Source organism: Thamnophis sirtalis, unplaced genomic scaffold (genome assembly GCF_051295495.1).
Source record: "Thamnophis sirtalis isolate CommonGarterSnake01/CBP01778 unplaced genomic scaffold, rThaSir2_p1.2 scaffold_4, whole genome shotgun sequence".
Lineage (NCBI taxonomy): Eukaryota > Metazoa > Chordata > Lepidosauria > Squamata > Natricidae > Thamnophis > Thamnophis sirtalis.
The window spans coordinates 62,606,170-62,632,288 of record NW_028261384.1 but is presented as its reverse complement, the minus strand read 5'-3'; the positions used below and the strand labels follow the sequence as shown (position 1 = coordinate 62,632,288).

Here is a 26,119-nt window from a genome sequence, read left to right as displayed (position 1 = left end):
CAAGATTATTGGTTCCGGCATCTCTGGAGCCACAATGAATCTGAGTGGCGGCCCACTTGTAACTTTACCAGTTCAGTTATTAGTGTGGTTGGGGTCCCTCCAGTTAGCATTCCATCTACCTGCTCAACCCAAATGGGACAGGCTAGAGGTCTTGTGCATATGCCCAGTTGCTTTACGATGCTGATTAAGCATCGAGTACAACCGGTGTCCAAGACTGCTTCATTTCATTTTTTTTTCATTTTATTTGACATTTATAGGCCGCCCTTTTCCCTGAGGGGACTCAGGGCGGCTTACAATTTGTAGGAAGGGGGTGCAAGACAAAACACAAAAAGAAAATGTGAAATATAATAAAATAAAACAATAAAACACAACATTCATTCAGCATTCGGGTGGGGCAAAATTAGGGGCTTATCCCCAGGCCTGACGGGATAGCCAGATCTTAAGGGCTGTGCGGAAGGTCTGGACGGTGGTGAGGGTACGAATCTCCACGGGGAGATCGTTCCAAAGCATCGGAGCTGCTACTGAGAAGGCTCTCCTCCGCGTAGTCGCCAGTCGGCACTGACTGGCGGATGGAATTCGGAGGAGGCCTACTCTATGCAATCTGATGGGACGGAGGGAGGTAATCGGCAGAAGGCGGTCTCTCAAATAGTCAGATCCACTACCATGGAGGGCTTTATGAATGGTAAGTAGCACCTTGAAGCGCACCCGGACATCAACAGGTAGCCAGCGCAGCTCACGGAGGATCGGTGTTATGTGGGCGAACCGTGGTGCGCCCACGATCACTCGCACGGCCGCATTCTGGACTAGCTGAAGTTGCCGGATGCTCTTCAAGGGCAGCCCCATGTAGAGCACATTGCAGTATTCCAGCCTAGAGATTACAAGGGCTCGAGTGACTGTTGTGAGGGCCTCCCGATTCAGGTAGGGTCGCAACTGGCGTACCAGGCGAACCTGGGCAAATGCCCCCCTGGTCACAGCTGACAAATGATGGTCAAAAGTCAGCTGTGAGTCCAGGAGGACTCCCAAGTTGCGGACCCTATCTGAGGGGTGTAAATTTTGACCCCCCCAGCCTGAGTGATGGAACACTGGCCATATTGTTGGGAGGGAAACACAACAGCCACTCGGTCTTGTCTGGGTTGAGTACCAGTTTGTTAGCTCTCATCCAGTTCTTAAGGGCCTCAAGACCCCGGTTCATCACGTCTACCGCTTCATTGAGTTGGCACGGGGCGGACAGATACAACTGTGTGTCGTCCGCGTATTGATGGTATTTTATCCCATGCCTCCGAATGATCTCGCCCAGCGGTTTCATGTATATGTTAAATAGTAGGGGGGATAAGACCGAACCCTGCGGCACCCCATAAGTAAGGGGCCTCGGGGACGATCTCTGCCCCCCCACCAACACCGACTGCGACCTGTCCGAGAGGTAGGAGGAGAACCACTGCAAAACAGTGCCTCCCACTCCCACCTCCCGCAGTCGTCGCAGAAGGATACCATGGTCGATGGTATCGAAAGCCGCTGAGAGGTCAAGGAGAACCAGGATGGACGCATGGCCTCCATCTCTGGCTCTCCAGAGATCATCGGTCAATGCGACCAAAGCGGTTTCTGTGCTGTAACCGGGCCTGAAGCCGGACTGGAAGGGGTCAAGGTAACTAGCTTCCTCCAAGGTACGCTGAAGCTGGAAGGCCACCACCTTCTCAACAACCTTCCCAACGAAGGGAAGGTTGGAGACTGGACGGTAGTTATTAAGAACGGCTGGATCCAAGGATGGTTTCTTCAGGAGGGGTCTCACCACCGCCGCTTTAAGTGCGGTGGGGAAGTGCCCCTCCCGAAGGGAGGCGGTGACGACCGCATGGATCCAGCCTCGTGTCACCTCACTGCTGTTGGCAACCAGCCAGGAGGGACACGGGTCCAGTATACAGGTGGAGGCGCTCACAGCTCGCATAGCCTTGTCCACATCCCCAGAGGCAACATCCTGAAACTCAACCCAGAGATGGTCTGCCAAGTTATCCCCCTGTGTCTTGGCTGGATCTGCAGGAGTGGAGTCCAAGTCTGACCGAAACCAAGCAACTTTGTCCGCCAGGAACTGGACATACTCCTCAGCCTTACCCTGTAAGGGGTCCCCTGCCTCCCTCCTATTTAGGAGGGAGCGGGTTATCCTAAACAGGGCGGCTGGGCGGGACTCGGCGGACGCAACCAAGGTGGCAATATGTGTTCTTTTAGTTGTCCTTAATGCCGTGATATATTCCTTGGTGCATGCTGTCAAAAGTGCTCGGTTCGATTTGGACCTATCGGACCTCCACAAGTGCTCTAGGCGTCTCCTCCGGCGCTTCATCTCCCGGAGCTCCTCGGTGAACCAAGGAGGCCTCCGGGATCCGCCGACCCGGAGGGGCCGTAGTGGCGCAATCCGGTCAAGAGACTCTGATGCTGCCGAGTGCCAGGCAGCAACCAGAGTCTCCGCCGAGCTGTGGGCGAGAGTATCAGGAATAACCCCAAGCTCCGTCTGGAACCTCAAGGGGTCCATAAGTCGCTTGGGGCGGAACCACCTGGTCGGTTCCTCCTCCCTACGGTGGGGGTTTGGCCTCCGGAAGTCTAGCCTCAGTAGGCAGTGGTCTGACCACGACAGGGGTATGATCTCATTACCCCTCAGACCAAGATCACAAGTCCACTGCTCCGAGAGGAATACGAGGTCGAGTATGTGACCCGCTGAGTGGGTTGGGCCTCGGATTACCTGGGTCAAGCCCATGGCTGTCATGGAGTCCATGAACTCCTGCGCTCCATCAGAGTGTTCACCGAGCGAAGGCAAATTGAAGTCCCCCAGAACCATGAGCCTAGGGAACTCAATTGCTAGCTCGGCTACCGACTCGAGGAGCGAGGGGAGGGCTGCTGCAACGCAATTGGGAGGCAGGTACGTTAGCAGCAGACCCACTTGACCCTTGAGGTCCAACTTCACCCGACAAGCTCCGGAGCAGGGATCCTACGAGGTGCTAAAAGACTCCCGGACAACAATAGCCACACCGCCACCCCTTCCCTGGGCTCTCGGCTGATGAAGCACCTCAAATCCATCTGGGCACATCTCTACGAGGGGGACTCCTCCCTCCATGCCCAGCCATGTCTCAGTAATACATGCCAGGTCTGCCCTCTCGTCTAAAATTAAGTCCCGGACGAGGGGAGCCTTGTGAACAACAGACCTGGCATTTAGCGACAACAGCCTGAGACCAGGGTCCCGATTACTCGCGCCATCTGACCTTGGAGTGGGACTCATAGGGCCGGAAGGAGGGATCTCTGTGATGTAGCGAGCCCTCCTTCCCCGGTGATGGCCAGCCCTAAAGTCTCCGCCATATCTGCCTCTCCCTGTTATGACCGCAATGCTCCGACCCTCTCCCGTGGCCGTAGTCCCCCCAACCACCCCGGTGACCCCCGCATACCCCGGCAGGTCCTCTGAATCAGTCATACTCAAGCACTCACTCAAACAGTCCTCACGCAATGATTAAAAACACAAATTACAGCAATAATAATAGTAAAAGTGAGGTCATTCACACTATCACAGACAATCCCATGCACTCAACATACCAAATTAAAAATTGCGCAGGCTCACAAAGTTCGTACTAGGCTTATGTAAGTCCAAAGGTGTCTTCCGCCCTCTCCTAGGGGAGGGCCACACCTTGAGGGGGGGGTCGTAAGGAGAGGGGGAGTATGTTAAAAGCATTAAGTCTCCTCTTATAGATTTTTCCATCTGACGGTAAGGTGGTAATGGTAGTCCGGAACAGTCCCCAAAAGTTCAGTAAGTCGGTCAGCCGGGTGGGCGCAGTCAGGAGATGTTGCACGACCCAAAAAATCATAAGGGGTGCCGCCATCGTCCATATGTCACCTGCAGCAGCGAGCAGAGAAGGGGGTGCACCAGAGAAAGGAGGGGGGGAGCTAGAGAACTAAGGTGGCCAGAAATCAGGCACCAGTCTCAGCCATATAGGTGTAAAGGATCAGCCACTCCCTCCTTCATGAAGTGCTGGTTAACACAGGCCCAGGTCTTTAATCTTAATCTCTAGCAGTTCAAAGCAAATGCTCGCCGTCCGCTGGCGCCACCCACCAGTATGGAACACGCCCTTGTTGTCTTCAGCGTTTGCACCGATCACTTGGTGCTACTCACCCACACCAATTCGAGCCGCAAGTTATCTAAAGCGGCTGCCACCGTCACCCCCAGCTTGGAACACGCTGGGAGGCTGTGGTCTGTGTGTGTGTGGGGGGGCCGCCCGACAACGCCGGCAAAACTCCAAAAACCACCGTCCGTGTGAGCGGGGGGGGCATCCAACAGCGCCCACAGCCAAGCCACCATCCGTGTAAGGGAGGGGGAAAGGGGACGTCCGACACCGTCGAAGGCCACTCTGGGGTATCTTAGGTCTTCCGAGCCCCAAGCCCTCCAAGTTCCAAAGTTCCGAGAATCCCGGCTAGCAAGCCGCACCGGCAGTCTCCGTCTCGGCAGTCCAAGAATCCCGGCTAGCAAGCCGCGCCGGCAGTCTCCGTCCCAGCCCAGCGCTTTTTCCCCTGTCGTCCGCGTCTTCCGAGCCTAGCAGCTCTGGGGAGGCAAGTCTCCTCAGTCCACTGCTGGCACGGGTATACTAAGGAGTTCTTACTTCCTTTAAGCACGAAGCCGGGTTCCTGGACCAGGATTTCGCCTTCTCCCACGCAATTTCTCAGCAGCCCGAGCCGGAGCGAGGAAACTCGGCAGCCATCTTCCAGCGCATGCGCACACACACTTCAACTTCCCCTTCCTCCTCCATTTCAGGCACTTGGAGGTTGACTTGGAAGGTGGAGGGATGGATGGGTGCACTCACCATTGGTTTGTCTTTGGCATTTTCCTCCTCTGAGGCCTCCCCCTTGGTAGGACTATTCATCGCCTTAGGTTGGGGATCCTATTCCAGAAGTTGTTGCCCCAGATGATTCTTCTGTGGTGGCATCTGGGGCCTTCTTTTTACCGCCGTGGTGGTTGGTATACACATTTGTTCTTCGGCATTTTCCTCCTCTGAGGCCTCCCCCTTGGTAGGACTCTTCGTCACCTTAGGTTGGGGATCCGAGGTGGCGCAGTGGTTAGAGTGCTGTACTGCAGCCACTTCAGCTGACTGTTATCTGCAGTTTGGCTGTTCAAATCTCACCAGCTCAGGGTTGACTCAGCCTTCCATCCTTCCGAGGTGGGTAAAATGAGGACCCAGACTGTGGGGGCGATATGCTGACTCTGTAAACCGCTTAGAGAGGGCTGAAAGCCCTATGAAGCGGTATATAAGTCTAACTCCTATTGCTATTGCTATCCTCTTCCAGAGGTTGTTGGCCCATATAACACTTTTCTGGTGGCATCTGGGACCTTCTCTTTACTGCCATGGTGCTTGGTGCATATGTTTGTGGCATTGGGGCTGGAGCCAAGCACTCTGACACTCTGTGGCCAAGTTGATAGCAACGGTGGCATTTTTTTTGGCCCCCACGAGGCAAGGAACCTAGTTACATCTCTAAACTTAGGAACCGCCTCATCACATTGTTCCACTATGCATCCTGCAGCTTTCCCCTTATTCATTTCTTCTTCCATTGTCAAGAACCCTTCTCTGTAGGAAGGTGGGGTAAGAACCTGTTGGGGCATTGCAGGGGAGACTGGACTCTAGGGGGGGGTGTCAATCCCTGGGTTGGCCACTGCCCAGTTTTCTGCCAGGGTGCCATCTGCTGAGGGAGGGCAGGTGCCCACTGGCATCTCTTCCATCCATGACCTGGGGTTAAGACCCATCCTGGGGTTGCCTGATTCACAGGTTGCAGTTCAACCAACAATGGCTGGATAGCGGGTTTATGTGCCAAGCCCCCCTCTGCTGGCTTGGAGGAGTTATAGGCCAAGCCCCCCTCTGCTGGCTTGGAGGATTTTCCCATGTTGATGGCCAAGCAAGTGCCCACTGGCATCTTTTCCATTCATACTCTGGGAAGAAAGCCCAATTTGGTGCTTGATTCATAAGCTGCAGCCCAGCTGGCTAGTGAAAGATGCTGGCCAAATCCCTTCTTGCTGGCTGGGTTGAATTTCCCATTTTGATAGGGAATCTGTCTTCAACTCAGTTGCAGGGTAATGGGTCATTTTATTTATCGCTGTTTGGAAGGAGTAATTATCTCCACTCCAGTCCTCCAGTCCATTGCAGCTTTTACTAGTGAAGTGGGGGGAACATCACTCACATTTAGCTGCTCAAGTTGATCTGGGATTTTCATTCTCCAGCCTTGCGGTGAATTAGTTTTCCCAGGCCCCTCCGGCTGCATCTTCCCAGATGCTATTTATCTGAAAATTTCCTCTCCCACAAATTCCTTTGCTGCTTGGGAGAGATGTAGAGAAGCGTCTCATCTCAGCTTCTTATCTCAAAAAGCTTTCTCTTAATTGTTTGCTGATATTTTACATTGATCTGGTCAACGTTGGGAAATCAGCACCTCCCTCACCAACCCCCTTGCAGGGGTGCTGGTGATTTATTTTAAAAGGAGATTTGGGATAATGTCAGCATTCCAAATATCATGCAAAATTAAATCAGAGTCCAAGGCAGAGCTATCCTTAAAGTTCCGATTTAATAAGACAGACTGCAACAAACTATGGAATCCCTAATCTAAAAGCTTCCTGGAATTCCACCCAGTTGGAAGTTCATGATCTTATCCCCACACCCATAAATCCATCACATGGTCCAATCTTCTTCGGCCATGCTGGCATTTCCACCCATCTAGTTCCGGTCAGATGCAGAGGTGCGGGGACAAAAGATGACCTTGATTTCTAGAAAGGAATGACAACAACACATTCTACAATTCTACTCCTTACTATTCCTCTTCCCAATTACTACACAGCATAATGAAATAAGAGAGAGTGTGGCAGGCCAAATATCCTAAAAGGAATATAACTGCAGGCCTGACACCAAACTGCATGCCTCTCCCAGCCACTTTCGCGGCTTCGCGGAGCACAGAGAACCTTCCTGGCTCCCCTGGACTTTGCGCTCTTCTCCACATTCTCCTCGGCTCCTCCTCCATCACTCGCTCGTTCACTTGCTCGCTCTTTCGCCCGCTGCTCTGGCTACCTCCGTCCATGCCCAGCAGGTGCAGCAACATCATCAAGATGAAGAGTGAGAGGGAAGAGCTGGCATGGAGAGGGCCCTGCTGCCACTTAGGCAGGGCACTGAGGCCACTCACCCCCAAGCCACTTCGTCTTGATGTCGGCGCCGCAGCTCTGGCTACAGCTGTCCAGCCACACCAGCAGCTGCAGTGACATCATCAAGGGCGAGAGGGAAGAGCCCAGCTGGGAGAGAGCCCTGCCGCCGCTTAGGCAGAGCACCAAGGCCCCTTCGCCTCCAAGCCACTTCTTCTTGATGATGTCACTGCAGCTGCCAGGTGTGGACGGACGGAGGTAGCCAGAGTGGTGCCGAGGTGGTCTGGGTGGGTGTAAGACCGAGCGAGCAATGGAGGATCAGTCAGCATGATCCTCGCTCACCTGCCGGGCTGCCTCGGTACCACTCCAGCTACCTCCGTCTGGCCGTGCCCGGCAGCTGCAGCGACATCATCAAGATGAAGAGCGAGAGGGAAGAGGCTGACCGGGAGAGGGCCCTGCCACTGCTTTGTCTGAGTGAGGCGAAGGGGCCTCGGTGCCCTGCCTCCTGCGGGCTCACACCAGCCAGAGCTGAAAGGTTTTCCTTGGGGCAGCAGGTGCAAAAACCTCGGGGGGAATTGGGGGTGTGTGGGAGTCTAGGGTGCCTGGGGATAGGTGCGGCTTTTCCTTTTGGCTCGCTTGGGCGCAGCCTACTGGAAGTGACCGTGGGCTGCGTGGATGTGTGAATGATGAGGGTCAGGCCAAAAGAGTCGATTTCCTATCTTTAGGGCAACCCCTTGGCGTTGTTTGATGGAAGCCTCTTAAGGGCTGAGAAGAAAAGATGAACGGCAACTAAGAAGCCTTTTCTTTTGTTTATATCCCTCCCACCTTCACCGTTTCTCAGTTCTGGTGGCTGCGCCTTCTCGCTGCCTTCATTAACTCCACTCCTTCTTGTTTACCTGAGTGCGTGGCTTCTTTCATTAGGCTCCACAATTAGTGTGTTCACTCTTAAGCAACATGGAAATAACCTTGGCTTTGGCTCTTTCAAAGTAGATGTATACTTTCTCTTGAGAGCAAACAACACCATTTCAATTTTAATAGATGCCAGCCAGTGTGCTCACCGTAAAGACATGACAACAAAGGTTATCTTAACCTGGAGGCTTTTGTAGGAGTAGATTGAGGGGATAGCAGAGGAGTTATCCCTCCTAATCCCTCCCCTCTCGAAACATTCTCAGTTAATGTGGCTACCTCTAGAGCAGTTTTTCTTAACCTTGGCAACTTTAAGATGTATAGACTTCAACTCCCAGAATTCCCCAACCAGCCATGCTAGTTGAGGAATTCTGGGAGTTGAAGTCCACAAGTTTGAACACCCCTGGTTTTTTTTTTCTAAAGGATTAGGGGTGCAAGGGTCTTTTAACTTGGCAGCTTTAAGACTTGCGTGCTTCAAATGCCAGAGTTTTTGATCCAACATTTTGGTTGCTAAGCAAGAGCCTTGTTAAGTGAGTTTCACCACATTTTTCAAGTTGGCCACGCCCACCCAGTCACATGACTGCCAAGCCATTCCCACCTGGTCAGTTCAAGCCACTCCCACCCAATCACATGACCGCCAAGTCACTCCCACAAAACAGGCCACACATCTACAGAAGAGGTTCTAAAATTTTTTGAAACCCACCACTGTGAGCACCCCACAGGTCGGATGTGACCTTGAATTTGACACCTCTGACTTAGACTTATAGGCTGCTTCACAGTGCTTTATAGCCCTCTGTATGATCCCATGAGGGATTGCAATTTAATTTGGGTGCTCAGAAAATGGCAGCCACTTCTGGGATTATACCACACAGTCCAACAAGTGAATAGCCTGTTTTTCCCTAACCTAGGCTCTGAAAATCTTTGAAAGGTTGTTGCATGATACAGGGTGAGGAAAAGAGTGTGGGGCTTAGTGTGGTGGAAAGCCAACCCAATGCCTGCAGGGACCTGATAAAGACATCAGGGGGGCACTCCTATAGTCAGGTGTAAAGAAAAATGACCATCACTGTAGACACTACAGTAGTGATTTTGTGATCAGTTGTAAGTAGTTTTTAGTGGGTCCACTGTAATTTTGAATGGTTGCTAAGCAATCAGTTATTAGTTAAGGACTTATCTGTATTATTTCTTGCTCATAAAAAAAGTAAATGGCATTTATTGATTACATATTAAGCATATTACTAAGAGTTACTTCTCTTTAGATTTTGATCTTAAAATGATACGGCTTCTTTTCAAGATTTTTTTAAAATTTCTGTATGATAGATTATTTCACATTATTTTGTGAAGATTATATTGGTAAATTCAGTTTAAATCTTATATCAATAATTATTTCATACACTTGGCTTATTGACCCAAAATAAATACTTTAAAATTTAAGAGAATATAAATGTTACTGTGTAAAAGCTTAAAAATTTGAGGATTTTTTTAAATGGTAGGAACAAAATTCAGAACATTGTTTAACTAAAATAACTGAAATGCAGGGGATAATTCTGTTAAATTGCATGGTATACAAAATGTTTAGATTGTTTAGAAAACAAATTTTGCAAAATGATTGTGTGGTTCTTAAAATGTGTAATTCAATTTGAAAATAAAGTATGAAATACTATTTATGACTACGAACAACCTCAGGAAATTGTTGAAAAATTGTTGACAAGCTATAGATACATATATATCATGAAATAATAACTTGATACTTTTTCTTTGTTTCAGATTTAGGTTCTTGGATTTAAAGCAATACTGTGAGAAACTATCTAAGTTTGTATATAAGCATGGGGACCCCTGGCTCAGGAAGGAAAAGAACTCCGATGAAGGACAGATTTTCTGCAGAAGATGAAGCCCTAGGTCATATTGCTAGAGAGGTTGGTAAATTTGTTCAAACATAAGTGACAGGTATAACCTGGAAATCAGTATGTTATTGCAGCATAGGTAATTATACTTACTTGAACAATTATTAAGTTGGAACTTATTCAGAAAACATACTGTTTTATCAGCATGCTTAGTAATTCAAGCATAGAGATTCTTGCTCTCCTAATAATATGACTGCAGACCGCCCATCTACTGCAGAGTTTCAAGTGGCTGTTGTATGAGTCATTTAGAAAATCTGCACAATGACATCTACTAGTTAGAGTTAAACAGAGAAAGAACTTATGGCTTTTTAGTGAAATTATTGGTCCTTGTATATATAGTTGAACAACCAAATATGAGACTAGTGTTTTGCAAAAAAATGTAAAACATTTATTTATTTGTTTGTTTTTTTGTTTTTATTTATTTATTATTTATTCAGTCAGTCAATCAATCAATCAATCAATCAATCAATCAATCAATCAGTCGGCTTCCCATCTTTTACTGTAGAGTAATTCTGGGCGGCTTACAATTACATCTATACTAAAACATGAGAGATTAAGAACAAATGTTAAAACCAAAATTACATGGGGGAGGGAGGGAAGTGAGTGAGTGGGAGCTGGTTTCTGTTGTTACTCAATCAACCACCTCCATTGTGCTGTTCTTCCATTGGGTTCCAAGCCGACTTGCAAAATCTCATCTTTAGGCCCTTACAAAAAAAGAGGAGGGTTGGGGCCAACCTCACATTGGGCAAGATGTTCCAGAGGGCAGGAGCAAAAGTAGAGAAGGCCCTCCTCCTGGACCCCACCAGCTGGAATAATGGGGCTGACAGAACCCGCAGCATGGCTCTTCTGCTGGCATGAGTGGTATGGGCCAATCCCAGTGGGGTGAGATGGCCACTCAAGTAACTTGGATCCATGCCATAAAGAGCTTTAAAGGTGATCACCAGTGCTGTCAAGCTTTTAACTAGCAAACTCAACCAATTCAGTGCTATTGAGACGTCCAGCTTTCTCAAACACCTACTTTATCACCTGTATATCATTTTGGCATGGAAGAAAATGAAACCAGCTCTAAACATTTCCTGCAGTTTCAATATAATTAAAAAATAGATAATTATCTCCCTCATGGTCACAGGTCACATTGTCCAATTAGGTGTCATGACATCTCCTTGGCAACTCCCCATAGTGTCAGCACCTGTTGAGATGTCCTTGGTTCTCATGGGTTGATCTGTTATTATTGTCTGGTCTGAGATTCCAGATACTCCTCCCCCCTGGAAACAGAAAGATGGCTGTGGCAGGCCTGATCCATTTCATAGTTGACAAATACCTTGAATTGTACCCGGAAGCAGACTGCAGCTCACGGAGCAATGGTGTTATAGGAGCTATTCTTGTGGGGGCCAAAATTTTCCACACTGCTGCACTCTGCACCAGCTATAGCTTCTGGATACTTTTCAAGAGTAGCTCCATGTAGAGTGCATTACAGTAGTGCAGTCACAAGATGACTAGGGACTGAACAACTATGCAGAGGGAATCCTGATCCAGGAAAGGCCGCAACTGGCGCACAACACGGTTGTGCAAAGACTGTCCTAGTCGCTACTGCTACCTGTTCCTCAAACAGAAGTGAGTCCAGGAAAATTCCCAAGTTGTGGATTGGGTCTTTCTAGGGCAGTGCCGCCCCACCCAAATATGACAAGGTCTCAGATTCCCCAAACCATTTGGTATTACAAGAGTTCAGTCAAAGTTTATTGTCCCCCATCTAAGTCCTCACAACCTCTTGACACTGTGAAAGAGAAGCCACAGCATCACTTGGGTCACCAAGAGTGAAACTATAGAATTAACTTATTTTTCAGAGTATAAGATGCACCTCCCCCCCCAAAAAAAGAGGGTGAAAATTTGTGTGCGTCTTATACACCAAATCTACCCCCACCCTACCAGAGGCCAAAAACATGAGGCATGGAGGCAGCAATGGTCTGTGGCAATCCCTGTAGCCTGGAACAGCTGATTGGGGGTATTCTGGTAGTCAGTTGTGCTGAATCAGACTGCAATAAATGCTGAAGCTGACCTGGTTGGTCAGAGTTTGCAGCAGCAATCACATTCAGAAAGCACACAGAAATAAGCAGGATTCAAAATAATAATAATATACAATACAATACAAAAAGCAGGTTTTCTGTGGTAGCAATAAATACAAGCAAAACACAAGGAGTTTCACTTTCAGTTCTCAGCTAAGCAAGGCTGTCTCATTGTTGCTCACATGGCAAATACTGTTTCAGAGTCCAAATAGCCCTCATTGGCTGACTTAGTTGCCTATTCATTGGCTGGCCTTGTTAACATGTGTCCCAAGTCAGGAAGCAAATACAATGGATGCTGGTAGGCAGAGGCAGAATTTTTCTTATTATTATTTTCCTCCCCAAAAACTAAGGTATGACTTATACTCCAGAGCGTCTTCTACTCCAAAAAATACGGTAGGTGTCACCAGCATACAATAAAATGTCAATAGAGTAGAATAGAATAGAATAGAATAGGCAGGAAATCTTATATCACTTCAGACAAATGGTTGTCCAGTCTCTTCTTTAAAACTTCCAATGTTGGAGAATTCACAGCTTCTGGAGGCAAGTTGTTCCACTGTTTAATTGTTCTAACTGTCAGGAAATTTCTTCTTAGTTCTATGTTGCTTCTGTCCTTGATGAGTTCCTATCCATTGCTTCTTGTCCTGCCCTCACTTGCTTTGGTGAATAGATTGACTCCCTCTTCTTTGTGGCAACCCCTGAGATATCAGAACACTGTTGTCATGTCACACCTAGTCCTTCTTTTCATTAAACTAGACTAGTGGTAGTCAACCTTTTTCTACCTACCGCCCACTAATGGATCTTTCTTGATGGAAAAATTTCCTTACCGCCCACCAGTTTTTGTGCAAGTGTGTAATATTTTTTAGAAAGGAGGGTGTTTTTTTAAAAAAGAAATGTACGTACATTTATTTTTTTATTTCTACTTTATTCATGTTTATAATGTTTTTAACTTTATAAAGTTTAATTAGAAAATAATAAAGTAAATTGAAATTAGCTTTACTAGTGATTAATGAAATCTTTGAGGCTGATGCTGCGAGACTAAATATTTGATATCTGCAAAAACAAAAGGTGCAAAGATTTTTTTGTATGGACTTGCTCATAAAGATGTTTGGAGAACTCGACCCACGAATGGCAACAGGATTAAGGAGGTTTTGTTACTGGAGAGACACAGGCTGATAGATGGAAGAATACATCTCAAAACTAGCTAAACCTAATTAAATTCATTTGTAATAGATATAGTTGAATAATAATTGATAATGATAGTAATGTATATAATGCGGAGTTGATATGATAAATAATAATTGGATATGAGAAGGGAAGGTTAGAAATATTTTTGGACCATATATAAAGGTTATTAATCACAATAATTATTACTATTAAAAAATAAAATAAAACTATATACAGTTAAATGTTAACTAATATGGGGAAAATGCTATGATATATGATATAATTACATAAAGAAAGGAGAATGATAATAAACTATATACATGGAGGATGGAATTTTTGGTATTAAATATTATGGATGTTTAGCTAAAACAGGATATGAGGATTTGATGTTAATGGAGGATTTTATAAACAAGTAAATGAAATGCTAGCATGTGGTTATGGATTAAATCTTTGGCATAGTTAAGGATGAAAGATGTTTAAACAACTGTAGTCAACTAAAAGTGGAGGTATGATGATGTCAATATGGTAAACATTTGAGTTAAGATATTTGAATTAATATGAATTAATGGAAGAAATGCACAAAAACATGTTGTAACCAGCTGATATACTTTTTTATAACATATACTTGTCTTTTTGTTTTGGTTTTTTTTTTTTTTTCTCTGCCTTGTTTTTTGTTTTTTGTCTTTTTTGTGTTTTGATTTTTTTCCCCACTGTTGTGGGCATGTGTTGTTTATGTAACAAAAAAATAAAAAAATTTTTTTAAATTAATATTTGATATCTGGTTCGATTTTCGTAAGGAACAAACGAAGGTCTCCTCTTTTGATGATATTCAGACGGTTTCTCTGTTTGCTCATAATATGATTAACAGCACTAAAGCCTGATTCTACAAGATATGTGGTAGGGAAAGGTATCAATAAATTGAACATCATTTTCCACATATTTGGACATAACGCAGGCTTTTTTTTATTTTGCTACAGTTTTTGGTATCCACCACTGCCAAAATTACATGTACTCTCTTCGTCATATTTATGTTCTAATAGTTCTTCTTGACAAGTTATATCAACCTCAGCAACATTTGATGTAAAACAATTTATCATCCAGTCATGCACCTTTAAGTTTAAAATATCTTGAAATCGTTTTTCCATATCCAATTTGAGTTCATTGAGGTGGCTACTGAACCTTTCAATATCCCCCGGAGTTACATCATTGTTTATAGAGGACAATTCAGGAAACTGATGAAATTCTCTCTTTAAAATATTATGACGGAGAAGATCAAGCTTTTCGATAAATAATGGCCCAATATTTTTGCAACTTATAAGAGTTATATTGGCTTCTTAAAGCTGCAAATTAATTTCATTAAATCTCTTGAAAATGTCTGCTAAATAAAAGGCATCATTCTTTACGGTTTTTAACTGTTCATAGAGACCAGCCTCATTATCACTTTCAAAAAACTGTACGACACTATCAAATAATGCAATAAAACGAGACAAGCATGTACCCTTTGAGAGCCATTGAACTTCTGTGTGTAAAAGTAACCTAATAAACTGCTCGTTATTGTCCTGGCACAGTTGTCGAAACATTATATCACACTTGGCATTAGATTTGATCTTATTTACAGCTTTAATTATTATACTTAATGATGAATGGAGACTTGTACTTAAATGTTTTCCTACAATATGTTGTCTGTGCACAACACAATGAATACACAAAACATTTGGCACTTCTTCCTTCAAGTAAGCAACAAACCCATGATACTGGCCTACCATTGATGGTGCTCCATCAGTAGCACATGCAACAATATTGTTCAAGGGTATATTATTTTTTGCAAAGTATGATTTCACAGCATTAAATATTGATAATCCTTTTGTATCTGTAATCAGATTGACAGTGAATAGCATTTCTTCTTGCAATGTATTGTTTTCATCAAGGTACCGTACATATGTCATCAGTAGAGCCTTATTATCTGCAATGACAGACTTATCCAATTGTATGGAAAATGAAGAATTTTGGAGAATACCTATAAGTTTATTTTCAACATTAGTCACCATTTCGTCAATGTGTCTCTTTACTGTGTTATCGCTAAGGGGCAATGTTTTTAAAACTTCAGTTATATCCTGATGCATTACTGTTGAGATAAATTCTTTGATAGAGGGTATTATCAAAGTTTCTCCATTATTATGACTTTTACCACTTTTTGCAATTAAATGTGATGTACAATAAACTGCAGTTAATCCATCCTCATTTTTTGCATGTTGTTTTTGAAATGATGCAGCTATTGTTGAACGATTTTGAAATCTTTTATAGATTTCTTGAAAATATTCAATGGGCTTATCTTTATCTTGCGAATGCTTTATAGCAAGATGTTCTCGCACTCGACTTGGCTTCATTGCTTCATTAGATAATGTCTTGTGGCACAGTAAACACATTGGAAGCTGTTTATTTGTAACAGATTCAATAAAACCCATCTTCAGATACTTTGGTAAATAGCATATTTCTTTTTTTCAGACATGGGTTCTAAATTTGTTTCACAATTTAACAACTACTTTTACTCTTACGTTTTGATCTGCACTCCACGCAGTGCTTTTTCCCCTCCTCTTTTCCCTTTTATTACAAACACCAAAAACAATGCTGTATTAGGTGCCAATTTTTATTAAGTGTCACCATAAAAAAAATTCCTTTTCCTGCCTTCTTCTTCTTTACCTTTCTTATAGTATTTCACTATATCAAGGATCTCTTTTTCCCTTTTTTATTTTCTCCTTTCTTTACTTATTTCTTTCTTTTATTTTATAACAAAACTTAATTTATGAGCCAGACTAAACACTGCTTACTCTCCTCCTTTATTTTATCCCCTTTTCTCTATTTTTCTTCCCTTTTTTTGTTAATTTTTTTAATCTTTTCCTTTTTATCTCTTTTTTTTTACCTTCCTTAGGGCAATGTACAAAACTAAGGCTGAGCTAGTTAGCCCACTTATTATTATTAGCCAACAACAATTCTCTCCTGCCTATAACTTTTCTTTCTCCTATTTTGCAACTGCTCTGCTCCGCTTCTGCCTGTCCTTGCTATCAGTTTCCACTCCTCCCCTTCCTCTTCCCATGTGTTTGCTTGTTTGCGTGCATGTGCACGTTGGTTTATTGATGTGTGTGCTCACGCCTGCCCACTCGCTCAAAAGGAGGTTTTAACCTCCGAAGTCACTACCGCCCACCTGGAATCCCGAAACCCCCACTAGTGGGTGGTAGGGACCAGGTTGACAACCCATGAACTAGACATACCCAATTTCAGCAAACGTTCTTTATATGTTTTAACCTCCAGTCCCCTAATCATCTTTGTTGCTCTTCTCTACACTCTTTCTACAGTCTCAACATCTTTTTTGCATTGTGATGACCAAAACTGGATGTAGTATTCCAAGTGTGGCCTTACCAAGGCATTATAAAGTGGTATTAACACTTCACATGATCTTGATTCTATCCCTCTGTTAATGCACCCTAGAACTGTGTTGGTTTTTTGGGCAGATATAGCACATATCTGATCTGCTGGGTCATATTTAAGTGATTGTCTACTAGGACTCTCTCTCTCTCATAGTTACTACTATTGAGCTAGAGACCAGCTATATTGTACTTGTGCATTTGCTCTTTTTTTGCCTAAATGTAGAGCCTTGCTTTTTTCACCGTTAAATTTCATTTTGTTAGATAGCGTATTTCAAAATCTTTCTGAATCTTAAGCCTATCTTCTGGAGTGTTTTCCTATTCTTGACCGCTTGGTGTTATCTGCAAATTTAATGAGTTCCCCATCTATCTCCTCATCTAAATAAGTGGCCTAAAACAGCTTTGGGGTACTCCAGTGCATACATCCTTCCATGTGGATGCAGTTCTGTTGATGACTACTTGTTGAATATGGTTGGTCAGCCAGTTACGAATCCATCTAGTGATGGTGGTGTCTAATCCACATTTTTCTACCTTATCAAGTAAATTGTGGTCTACTTTGTCAAATGCCTTACTGAAATTCAAGTAAATTTTATCAAGAATGCAATAAGATTGGCATAATCTATTTTTGACAAACCCATGTTGGCTTTTGGTTATGACTTTGTTTGCCTCTAGATGTTCAGTGATTCATTGCTTGATAATCTTTTCCAAAATCTTTTCCAGTATTGAAGTCAGGCTGATAGGTCTGTAGTTTCCTGGATTTTTTCCCCCTTTTTTGAAAATGGGAACAACATCAGCTCTTTTCCAGTCCTCTAGTGCTCCAGGATCTTTGGAAGATATAGTTCAGTGTTTCTGAAATCACATCTGCCAGTACCTTCAGCACCTTGGGGTGTAAACCATCTGGTCCCAGTGTCTAGGGTGGACAGGAGCTCACTTACCAATTTTTTGTCTATTTTAACGTGTGTTTCTAACCTGTTTTTTACGGTACTGGTTTTGATAGGCTGGACTGTTTTTTCTCTTGCAAAAAATGAGTTAAATAGTTCTGCATTCTCTCTGTTGTTTGTGACCTTCTTGCCACTTTCTCCCACTAGTGGACCAATCATTTCATTGACTTTTTTCTTGTTCTTTTTGACTTTTGTCGCAAGTCTTAGTTCACTTGGAGCCTTAGCTTTCATTACTTCATGTTTGCAGGCTCGGGCTATTTGCTGGTATTCTGCCTTAGTTATGTACTCCTCTTTCCACTTTTTATACTTGTCCTTTTTGTCTTTCAATTTGAGATTTCTTAATGCTATCATTATCTATCTTTACCACAAAACTCAAGCCTATTATTGAAAGTTAGATATTTGTTTTGTATTATTTTAAGTACACAGATTTTTCATTAAGTCTTCTTGTCTTCCTCCATCATTCCCTTTTAATATTAACTTTTTTTTCTGAAGTCCTAAAGTAATTGTGGAAAAGTTGATTCCTAACTTTTGATGCTAGATTTTTTAAATTGCATCTGTATTTTCAATATAACAGGCAGAAGCACGCCTTGCAGCCAAACGTGCAGCCCGAGCGGAAGCAAGGGATATACGCATGAGGGAATTGGAACGCCAACAAAAAGAGGTATGTACTACCAGAAGGAAATATTATTACTATCTTAAATTTATTAGAGTATACATATAATAGAATTCATTTTTCTTGTAAAGCAATGTAGAAAGCTTTTAAAAGAAAATATTATTACTACAGATATTCCTTAATCTAAGGATATAATGAAGCCTGCCTTTGCAAATGAGAATGGTCAGTAAGTGAGACAGCCTCACTTGTCAACTCCCATCAGCTAATCTCTCTGATGCCCTTGTTAAAGAAACACATAGATTGTTAAATAAAGTATGGCATGCGTCATGACTGCGGGAAGCCCTGGGAGGCCTGGGCCAATAAACAAGGCAGACAAGCAGCAAAAAGCTTTGCATAGCCCAAAACAGGCAATTGGGTAAAAGACCCCAACTAGATTAGGGTCCAGCATCAAGTTAAAATGCCAGAGAGGCTTCTAAACAAGCCTATGGTGTGACTGATAAACCACGCTTTTTGATTGGGCCTATGTCCTGATTAACTGGCCATTGGGAGACTGCAAACGGCCAGCTGCAGCAAAGGCTGGGTCCCAAAAGGGAGTCAGACAAACAGCAAAAAGCTTTCCAAATAAGGTTTCCAAGCTTTTTGCTATTTGTTTGATTTCCTTTAGGATCTAGCTAGGATTATTCTAACGGAAGTCAGATAAACAGTAAAAAGTTTTGCAAGAACCCAGCTTCTGCTATGACCGGCCATTTGTTCCATGTGTTGTGATGTAGCTGGCTAAAGTTTTTGAGCTGAACTTTTTCTTCAGCCCCTCAATGCGAACAAGCTGCAAAAATATTTTCTTTGCTTGCTTACTTCCTTTCTTCTGTTCCTCAACCTGGCTGTCATTCATCAAGGTAAGTAACATACAGATTTTGTCACCATGTTTTCAGGCATGCAGAAATTTTTTGCAAATGGGGTGATTAAAAGGGATAGACTAGAGATTGAAGAGAAATGACAGAGAGTTTAATTTAAGTGCCTAATGCGGGGTGGGAATGGGAGATGGGAATGGGAGATAAAGAATAACAAGTTCTGCCAACTTTTTTTCTGTTTTCTTTTTTGAACATAGGGAGGTGGTTAAGCAAGAAAAAGGGTTTGTGATATTCCTCCTGAAGCTGCTGCTTTTGCATGTGAGCAGCTAGCTTAAAGTCTAGCAAGAGCTAGAAGAGATCTGCAGTCTCCTGACAGCCAACTGATCAGGACAGAAAGCTATGAAAGCAGCTGCCATTTTTGCAAGGAATTGTTGGCATGCTGAAAATAGCAGCTGTTTTCAGGAGGCATGGAGAGCAGGCCCAAGTGTTGTGGGGTCCCAGTGGGGTTGAATGGGATGGGAGAGGCAGGAGGGTAGTGCAGCATCCTTCTGGTCAGAAGTAAGGGTGAATGATCATGGAGATGCTACAGCAGCCCTAACTTCAGAAGAAGGTCATATGTAGCTTTTTGGGGACATGTTGTAGTTCAAATGTCCATTAAGTGACGAGTTGGATCTCAAGAATTATCTTAATAGATATATTTATAGTATATTGAATATATTATTCTGCAGCAGAGATGTGCAATGTTTTCAGTGTATGTTATATAAGGTGCCATATACAGTATATTAGTAAGTGAATGCCTGTGTATTTGTTTGTTTGTGAATAGACATATACATGGCAACCCTGTTGTGTGGTAGATGAGGACAAAGAGAATGCTTATAGTACAATAATTCTAAGTTACTATAACAGCCATAAGATTGCTATACTACAGAAGGAAGCACTTTGTGCTGGAGAAATAAAGCAAAACAGACAATCTGCGCAAGTAGTTGCTGGGAATCATGCAGAGTATGGGTTACCCCTCAGGATTTAGAATACCATTTCCATATTATAAAAGTAATTTATTGTACTTTGTGCAGTATATATTCAGAATCTGGGATAATACTTGAGGATTTGTGGTAGTTTTAACAATGGTTTCATTATTACTAGTGTGTTGGTACTGGAACTTCTGGTCAGTTTTATCTTTGCAGAATTGCAGTATTGAATTTAAATATTCTTTAAATTGCTAATGGAATTCTACTTTTCTAGACAGTATTGCAAAATAACCTGTATTTTGTAAGCAGAATTATGGAAGATAGCATCTATTGTTACTAAAGTATTACCCTTTAAAAATAAGATTTTCTACCTTTTTGTAGCTTTTGCAGCATTCTTATGATAGAAAATGGGGACATATCCAGAGGTGGATGGTAGGCCAGGATTGTGTGTTTTGTGGTGCTTTTGTCTTGGAAAACTAACCTGATTGTGGTGTTTATTTACTAATATTTTAGCATATGGTATTTCATAAAAAATAATGGGTCATAGTGAAAATATTTAAATATATAAATATGAGAAACACATGAGAAATACATAAAATGAAGATTAATATAAATATGAGTATAGACGAATCATCATCATTTGCTTAAATTTCCTTTTTAAATCTTAGAATTTTAAGGGCATATACCAGGGAAATGCATTGCCAAAATTATTATTTAAGGTTGTTGAATCATGTCCAATATATATAATTTCAATTGGAGGAAATGGTTTTACATTACTACATATCTGTCTTGTGTAAATTTAACTAAAACAAAATAACTGTGATTTTATGTGGCTACTCTTTATTTAGAGAATGTTTTGAAACATTACAACAATTTCTCAGTATTATATACAAGTTAAATTATGTTGTATGTTAATGGAGCCTTCTGATGTGAAAAACTGTGATATAAAGACTATAGTAAGTGGACAGAATGTCAAATAACCCAAAGTAAAGACATTTTATGTGATCTAATAAATGCATCAATGTGATTCCTTAATATAAAGTCATATATGAGTAATTATGTCATATGGTATAGATCCTTTTCACCCATATCCTTTGTAATTTCACTCTGAATTTTAATGATAAATGTACTTAATTTTTATCATCTTTTATTTTCATTTTTATGTTCAAAAGTAATACCTCTCAGAAAAGGAGTGACACATAGGTAGAATAAATATTCTAAATTATAAAGTATCTGATATTATAATTAATATATCGTACAATTATATTGGATATATTGTTTATACTATATGCTATAAATAATAATGGGCTTCTAGTACTATTTTGATTTTAGTTTTTTCATTTTATTGGTTCACAGTTCATAGCTGTATTTCTCCAAAGTTGGTGGAGACAGCGGTCATGCATGGGTTAACTTAGTCAGTAACCAATAGAACTGAGTCTACCAAAGTGATGTCATTGCCTCTGAGGAGCATGCTCCCACTTTTTAAGACTCAGTTCTATTGGAACTGGCTGTGCTAATTGCTTTCTCCTTAACTAGTATTTAATAATTGACTATTCTAATTGGATTTAATTGGCTTTTACTCAAAGAACAAAATTTCATCTAAATTGAAAACAGAGAATAAGCTCCTACTGAACTTTTGGAGACAGGACTCTCAATAGCCCCTGGGTGGCTGGAGAGACATTGCCAGGGATTCTTTGAGGCTTTGCCTCCGAATTTGCCTATGGGCTTCTGAGGCTCCCTGGCTAACAGCACAGTTTTGCAACAGCCGTTGGAGGCTCCGCTTAGTGCTGCCACTTCTGCTGCCTTTCCTGGCTCTTCCTTGCCTCCAGTGCCGCTGACTGCCGCTGCCAGAAGCCGTCAAATGCCACAGGGAGCCTCCAAAAGCCGCCGCCACTGGGAAGCACTGCTGCTGCCGCCACACCTTGTCACTGTTTCTCCCCGCTGCTGCTGGACCACCATGGCTTCGCCCTTGGCTCCGCAGGCTTGCCACATGGAGTCAGACACCCACGTGCACTTCGCAGCCTCGGCTACCTCGTGGCGCTGGCCCATAGACTCTGCAGCCTCATGGCCCTCTTGTTTGGGCGTGAAAATCATCTGGCAGCCATTTTAAGTTTCTTCAAAAGCCATGAGTACAGGTTATGGCCTCCTCTCCTAATCCTGAGCCTCAACTGCCTCCAGTCTCCTTGGCCCTTGCTCCCACCACCTATCCCCTTCATCTGGGGCCCACAGGCACAGGCCTGCTCCTGAAGATAACCCTACTGAGCCCCTTTCCAGGAACCCCAGGCCTAATCGGGGGTGTAGATAATCCATCCCCTTGGGAGGATGGCAGGGCCTCTCAGGTCCCTACAAAGAAGGCCAGGGCCAAGACCAAGCACAATGAATCTTGCGAATTCCAGGCCCAGAGGCTTGTTCACACCAGTCCCCCTCCTGACTTATTTTCAGATTTGGAGGATGACCTCTCCCCTGTGGCCTCGGGAGGATGCCAGGGGCACAGACGATTTGGCCAACAGTAGGGATGATTCGGATTGTGGCAGGAGCATTATCCCTGATGAGGATCCCCTCTACCCTCTTACTCACTGGGCATGGCTGATATGATCTCTGAGGCCATCGAACGCGGCATAGTGGCTGGTCTTAAATACAGGTCTTCTAACCATTCTACTTCTCGCAGGTCTGCTTCTTCCTCTAGCTCCAGGCACAGGGATGGCGATCTCTCGGCTTCATCTTCGCATGAGCTACTCGGCACTTCCAGTCAACCGTCGGTTTTCGGGGAAGAGGAATGCTCTGCAAGAGATTCATATCTCTTGGATGATGAAGGTTTTCCTCCCAGCCCACCTCCTTTTGTCTGTTTATTTAAACCTGCTGTCTTTCGATCTCTCCTTTTTAAGGCGGGCATTCCTTCTCCCAAGACAGCTCAGGGTACGGAGGCAGACAAGAATGACACCACTGATCGTCTCTTCACCCAGCCTACAGTAGAAAAGGAGATGATTCCCTTGCCCAGACTCTTCATAGACGTTGTCCAGAATCAATGGGCATCACCAGGTACAGGTCCCCTCCCCAATACCTCAGACAAGCGCCTGTATAATGTCGCTCCTGACCTTGCCAAAGCTTTGGAGGTACTTTCTATTGACTTACCTATAATTGGCCTTTCCTCTCCTAATGCAGCCTCAGCAGCTCCTGAGGAGGCTCTTCGACCTGAAGACAAGAGGAGAGAACAATCTCTGGTCAAGGGTCACCAGGCCTCAACTTCACAGCCGCTGCCTTCAGTGGTTTCTTCTGCCATTCCAGAAGACCAACAGCAGCTGTTCCCTAGTGAAGATCAGCTTGACTCCAGAGGTTCTGCAATCTCTGGACTGGTGGATCTCCCCGCCCATAGCTCAGGGCTCCCTCTTTAGGGAACCTCCGTGTCTCATAGTTATGATGGATGCGAGTTTGACAGGTTGGGGAGCTCACCTGGAGGATCAGGTAGCTCAGGGTCTCTGGTCCGATTCTGACCTATCCCACAGTATGAATTTGCTAGAATTGAGGGCCATCCATCTGGCCCTCCTTCATTACCAAACCTCTCTTCAAAACACACATGTGCTAATTCGGACAGACAACACTACGGCCAAGGCGCATGTCAACCACCCAGGGAGGGATGAGCGCGGTATCTCTCATGGAATCTGCCTTTCGCCTAGGAACCTGGGTGGAAGCCAACCTTCTCTCTCTCCACACTGAACACATCTTGGGATCTGACAGCGCCAGGGCAGACTGGTTGAGCTGCACAATGATTGACCCAGCAGAGTGGAGCCTGAATCGTTGCATTTTCCACCAGCTGTCATCCAGGTAAGGGACTCCAACTCTGGATCTCTTCGCAATGGCATCCAACAAACAACTGCCCAGGTACCTGTCTCGCTACACAACACCAGGCGTGGAAGGGACGGATGCTCTACGGTGCAGGTGGCCTCGAAGTCTCCTGTACGCCTTCCCTCCCTTCCCCCTGATACAGAGGGTGATTCAGAAACTGATAGAGGAGGAGGTCGACTCATTCTAATCGCTCCCCATTAGCCGTGTCGACCATGGTACGCAGACCTGGTCAATCTTTCCGTGGAATCTCAGTGGCTTCTTCCAATGATACCATCCCTCCTTCATCAGGGCTTCATTCACCATCCTGACCTGCGCTGGCTCCGCCTAATGGCTTCGAGGCTGAGTGGGCGGTCTTGAGGGTGGCTAACCTTTCCGAGACAGTAATCCAAACTATTCAGGCTTCCTGCCACCCAGCCACTAATATAATCTACAAATCTACATGGCAGACCTTTGTGGCTTAGTGCCTGCCTCAAGGGGAGGACTCTCAAAGCTTCGGTTTCCCAGCTATTGAAATTCTTGCAACAGGGGCTTGAAAAGGCACTCTCCCCGAACACCTTACAGCGGCAGGTGTTTGCTCTTTCCTCAATTCTCTCACTTCACTGGGACAAACCCCTCTCCTTGCACCCTCATGTCCGCAGGTTCCTTAAGGGGGCTTCTAATCTCTGTCCTCTTGTCATACACCGATTTCCCTCCTGGGATCTGACCAAAGTCTTTGACTTTTTCACTGACCCGCCCGTCGAACCTCTCAAGTTGGCCTCCTTGCATCACCTCATGCTTAAAACTTCCTTTCTGGTGATCATAACATCTGCACGGAGGGTTTCAGAACTGGCGGCTCTTTCCATCCGGGTTGACTTGTGTGTGTTCCACCCAGACTCTGTGGTCCTTTGAATCGACTCCACCTTTGTCCTGAAACTGAATTTGGCATTTCATCGCTCTCTGGATATCACTCTTTCAAATTTCTGTCCTACTCCATCTCACCGTCTGGAGTGCAAATGGCACAAACTAGACGTCAGGTGTGCTCTTAAGATTTACATCACCAAGACAGCAGTCTTCAGACGCAGTGAAGCCCTATTCGTATCTTTCCACCCTACTAACAAAGGGCTGAAAGCTTCTCTATCTATGATTGGCTGATGGATCAGGTCTGCCATTGCACAGACTTACATCACGCATCATCTCACACCTCCATCTAACATTACGGCTTATTCCATGCGCAGCGCGGCTACATCAGCGGCGTGAGCGCGACAGGCCTTGGTGGAAGAGATCTGCAAGGCAGCTACCTGGTCTACTCCTAATTCATTTATATGACATTATAAGGTGGATTGGTATGGGTTGGCGGATGCGGCCTTTGGACGGCGAGTCCTTCAACAAGTTCTTCCTTCTTCCAGCTCCTATGCCAGTCTCACTCCCTCCCGGGGACATGCCAGCTTTGGTACATCCCATCCATGACCGCTGTCTCCACCAACTTTGGAGAATGGGGCATTGGGTCTTACCTGTTATGCCCCTTCTCTGGGCAGGTGGAGACAGCGGTCATCCCCACCCTTTGGGGTCCTGGCCTACTTCATAAGGGAGATCTGGGAGCATCTTGTGAAGTCACAGGAGGGAAAGCGATTGTTCACAGCACAGCAGTCTACTTATCTCCTTCGTCAAGAAAAGCGGGAGCATGCTCCTCAGAGGCGATGACATCACTTTGGTAGACTCAGTTCTATTGGTTACTGACTGAGTTAACCCATGCATGACCGCTGTCTCCACCTGCCCAGAGAAGGGGCGTATCAGGTAAGAACCAACGCCCCATTTTCAGTCATCCGTATATATGTAAGAGTATTTTCTTATCTATATAGAGACAGCTGTATTCAGGGATAGGCAGATTGTAGCCTTCTGAGACTACTGCGATTATGATAACGGAAAAATGAAAACTTCTTGGTATTCTAAGTGGGAAACACATATATAAGGTCTGAAATATTTCACAGTTACAAAAGCAGCAACTCTCCCTTAGGTCATCTTAAAATCTACTTCTCCTATAGCCTATTTAGTAAAAGGTTGCTTATCCCTGATTTGACTCAAATCCAGCATATTTTAATTTGAAAAGTATACGTAAGTATCATACAGATGTTCTTTAATTATAATTCTAAGTGAACGAGCCTTTATAAAAAATAAAAAAAATGCTATTCAGGGCATATATCAGAAATGCATTGCCAAAATTATTATTTATATTTAAATAAAATTATATATAGATAATGTTCCCCATAAATAACATCCTTCTGATGCATTAAAATTACAATTTAATAACAATTTGGGAAGATCTCTGTATGCTATAT

At 44.1% G+C, this 26,119-nt stretch overlaps 1 protein-coding gene across 17 annotated transcripts in view; it reads left to right on the top strand.

Annotated features, from left to right (window-relative positions):
* Positions 1-26,119, top strand: part of LRRFIP2 (LRR binding FLII interacting protein 2) — a 194,946-nt gene that overhangs the window by 51,105 nt on the left and 117,722 nt on the right. For 12 of the 17 annotated variants that reach the window (XM_087713036.1, XM_087713028.1, XM_087713035.1 and 9 more), the window contains exons 2-3: positions 9,806-9,954; positions 18,107-18,193. In XM_087713036.1, the coding sequence (XP_087569162.1) occupies positions 9,865-9,954; positions 18,107-18,193 (177 nt within the window). In that variant the 5' untranslated portion in view covers positions 9,806-9,864. Of the gene's footprint in view, positions 1-9,805; positions 9,955-18,106; positions 18,194-20,342; positions 20,394-26,119 lie in introns of all 17 variants that reach the window. The other 5 variants (XM_087713025.1, XM_087713024.1, XM_087713026.1 and 2 more) reach the window with 1 other exon arrangement.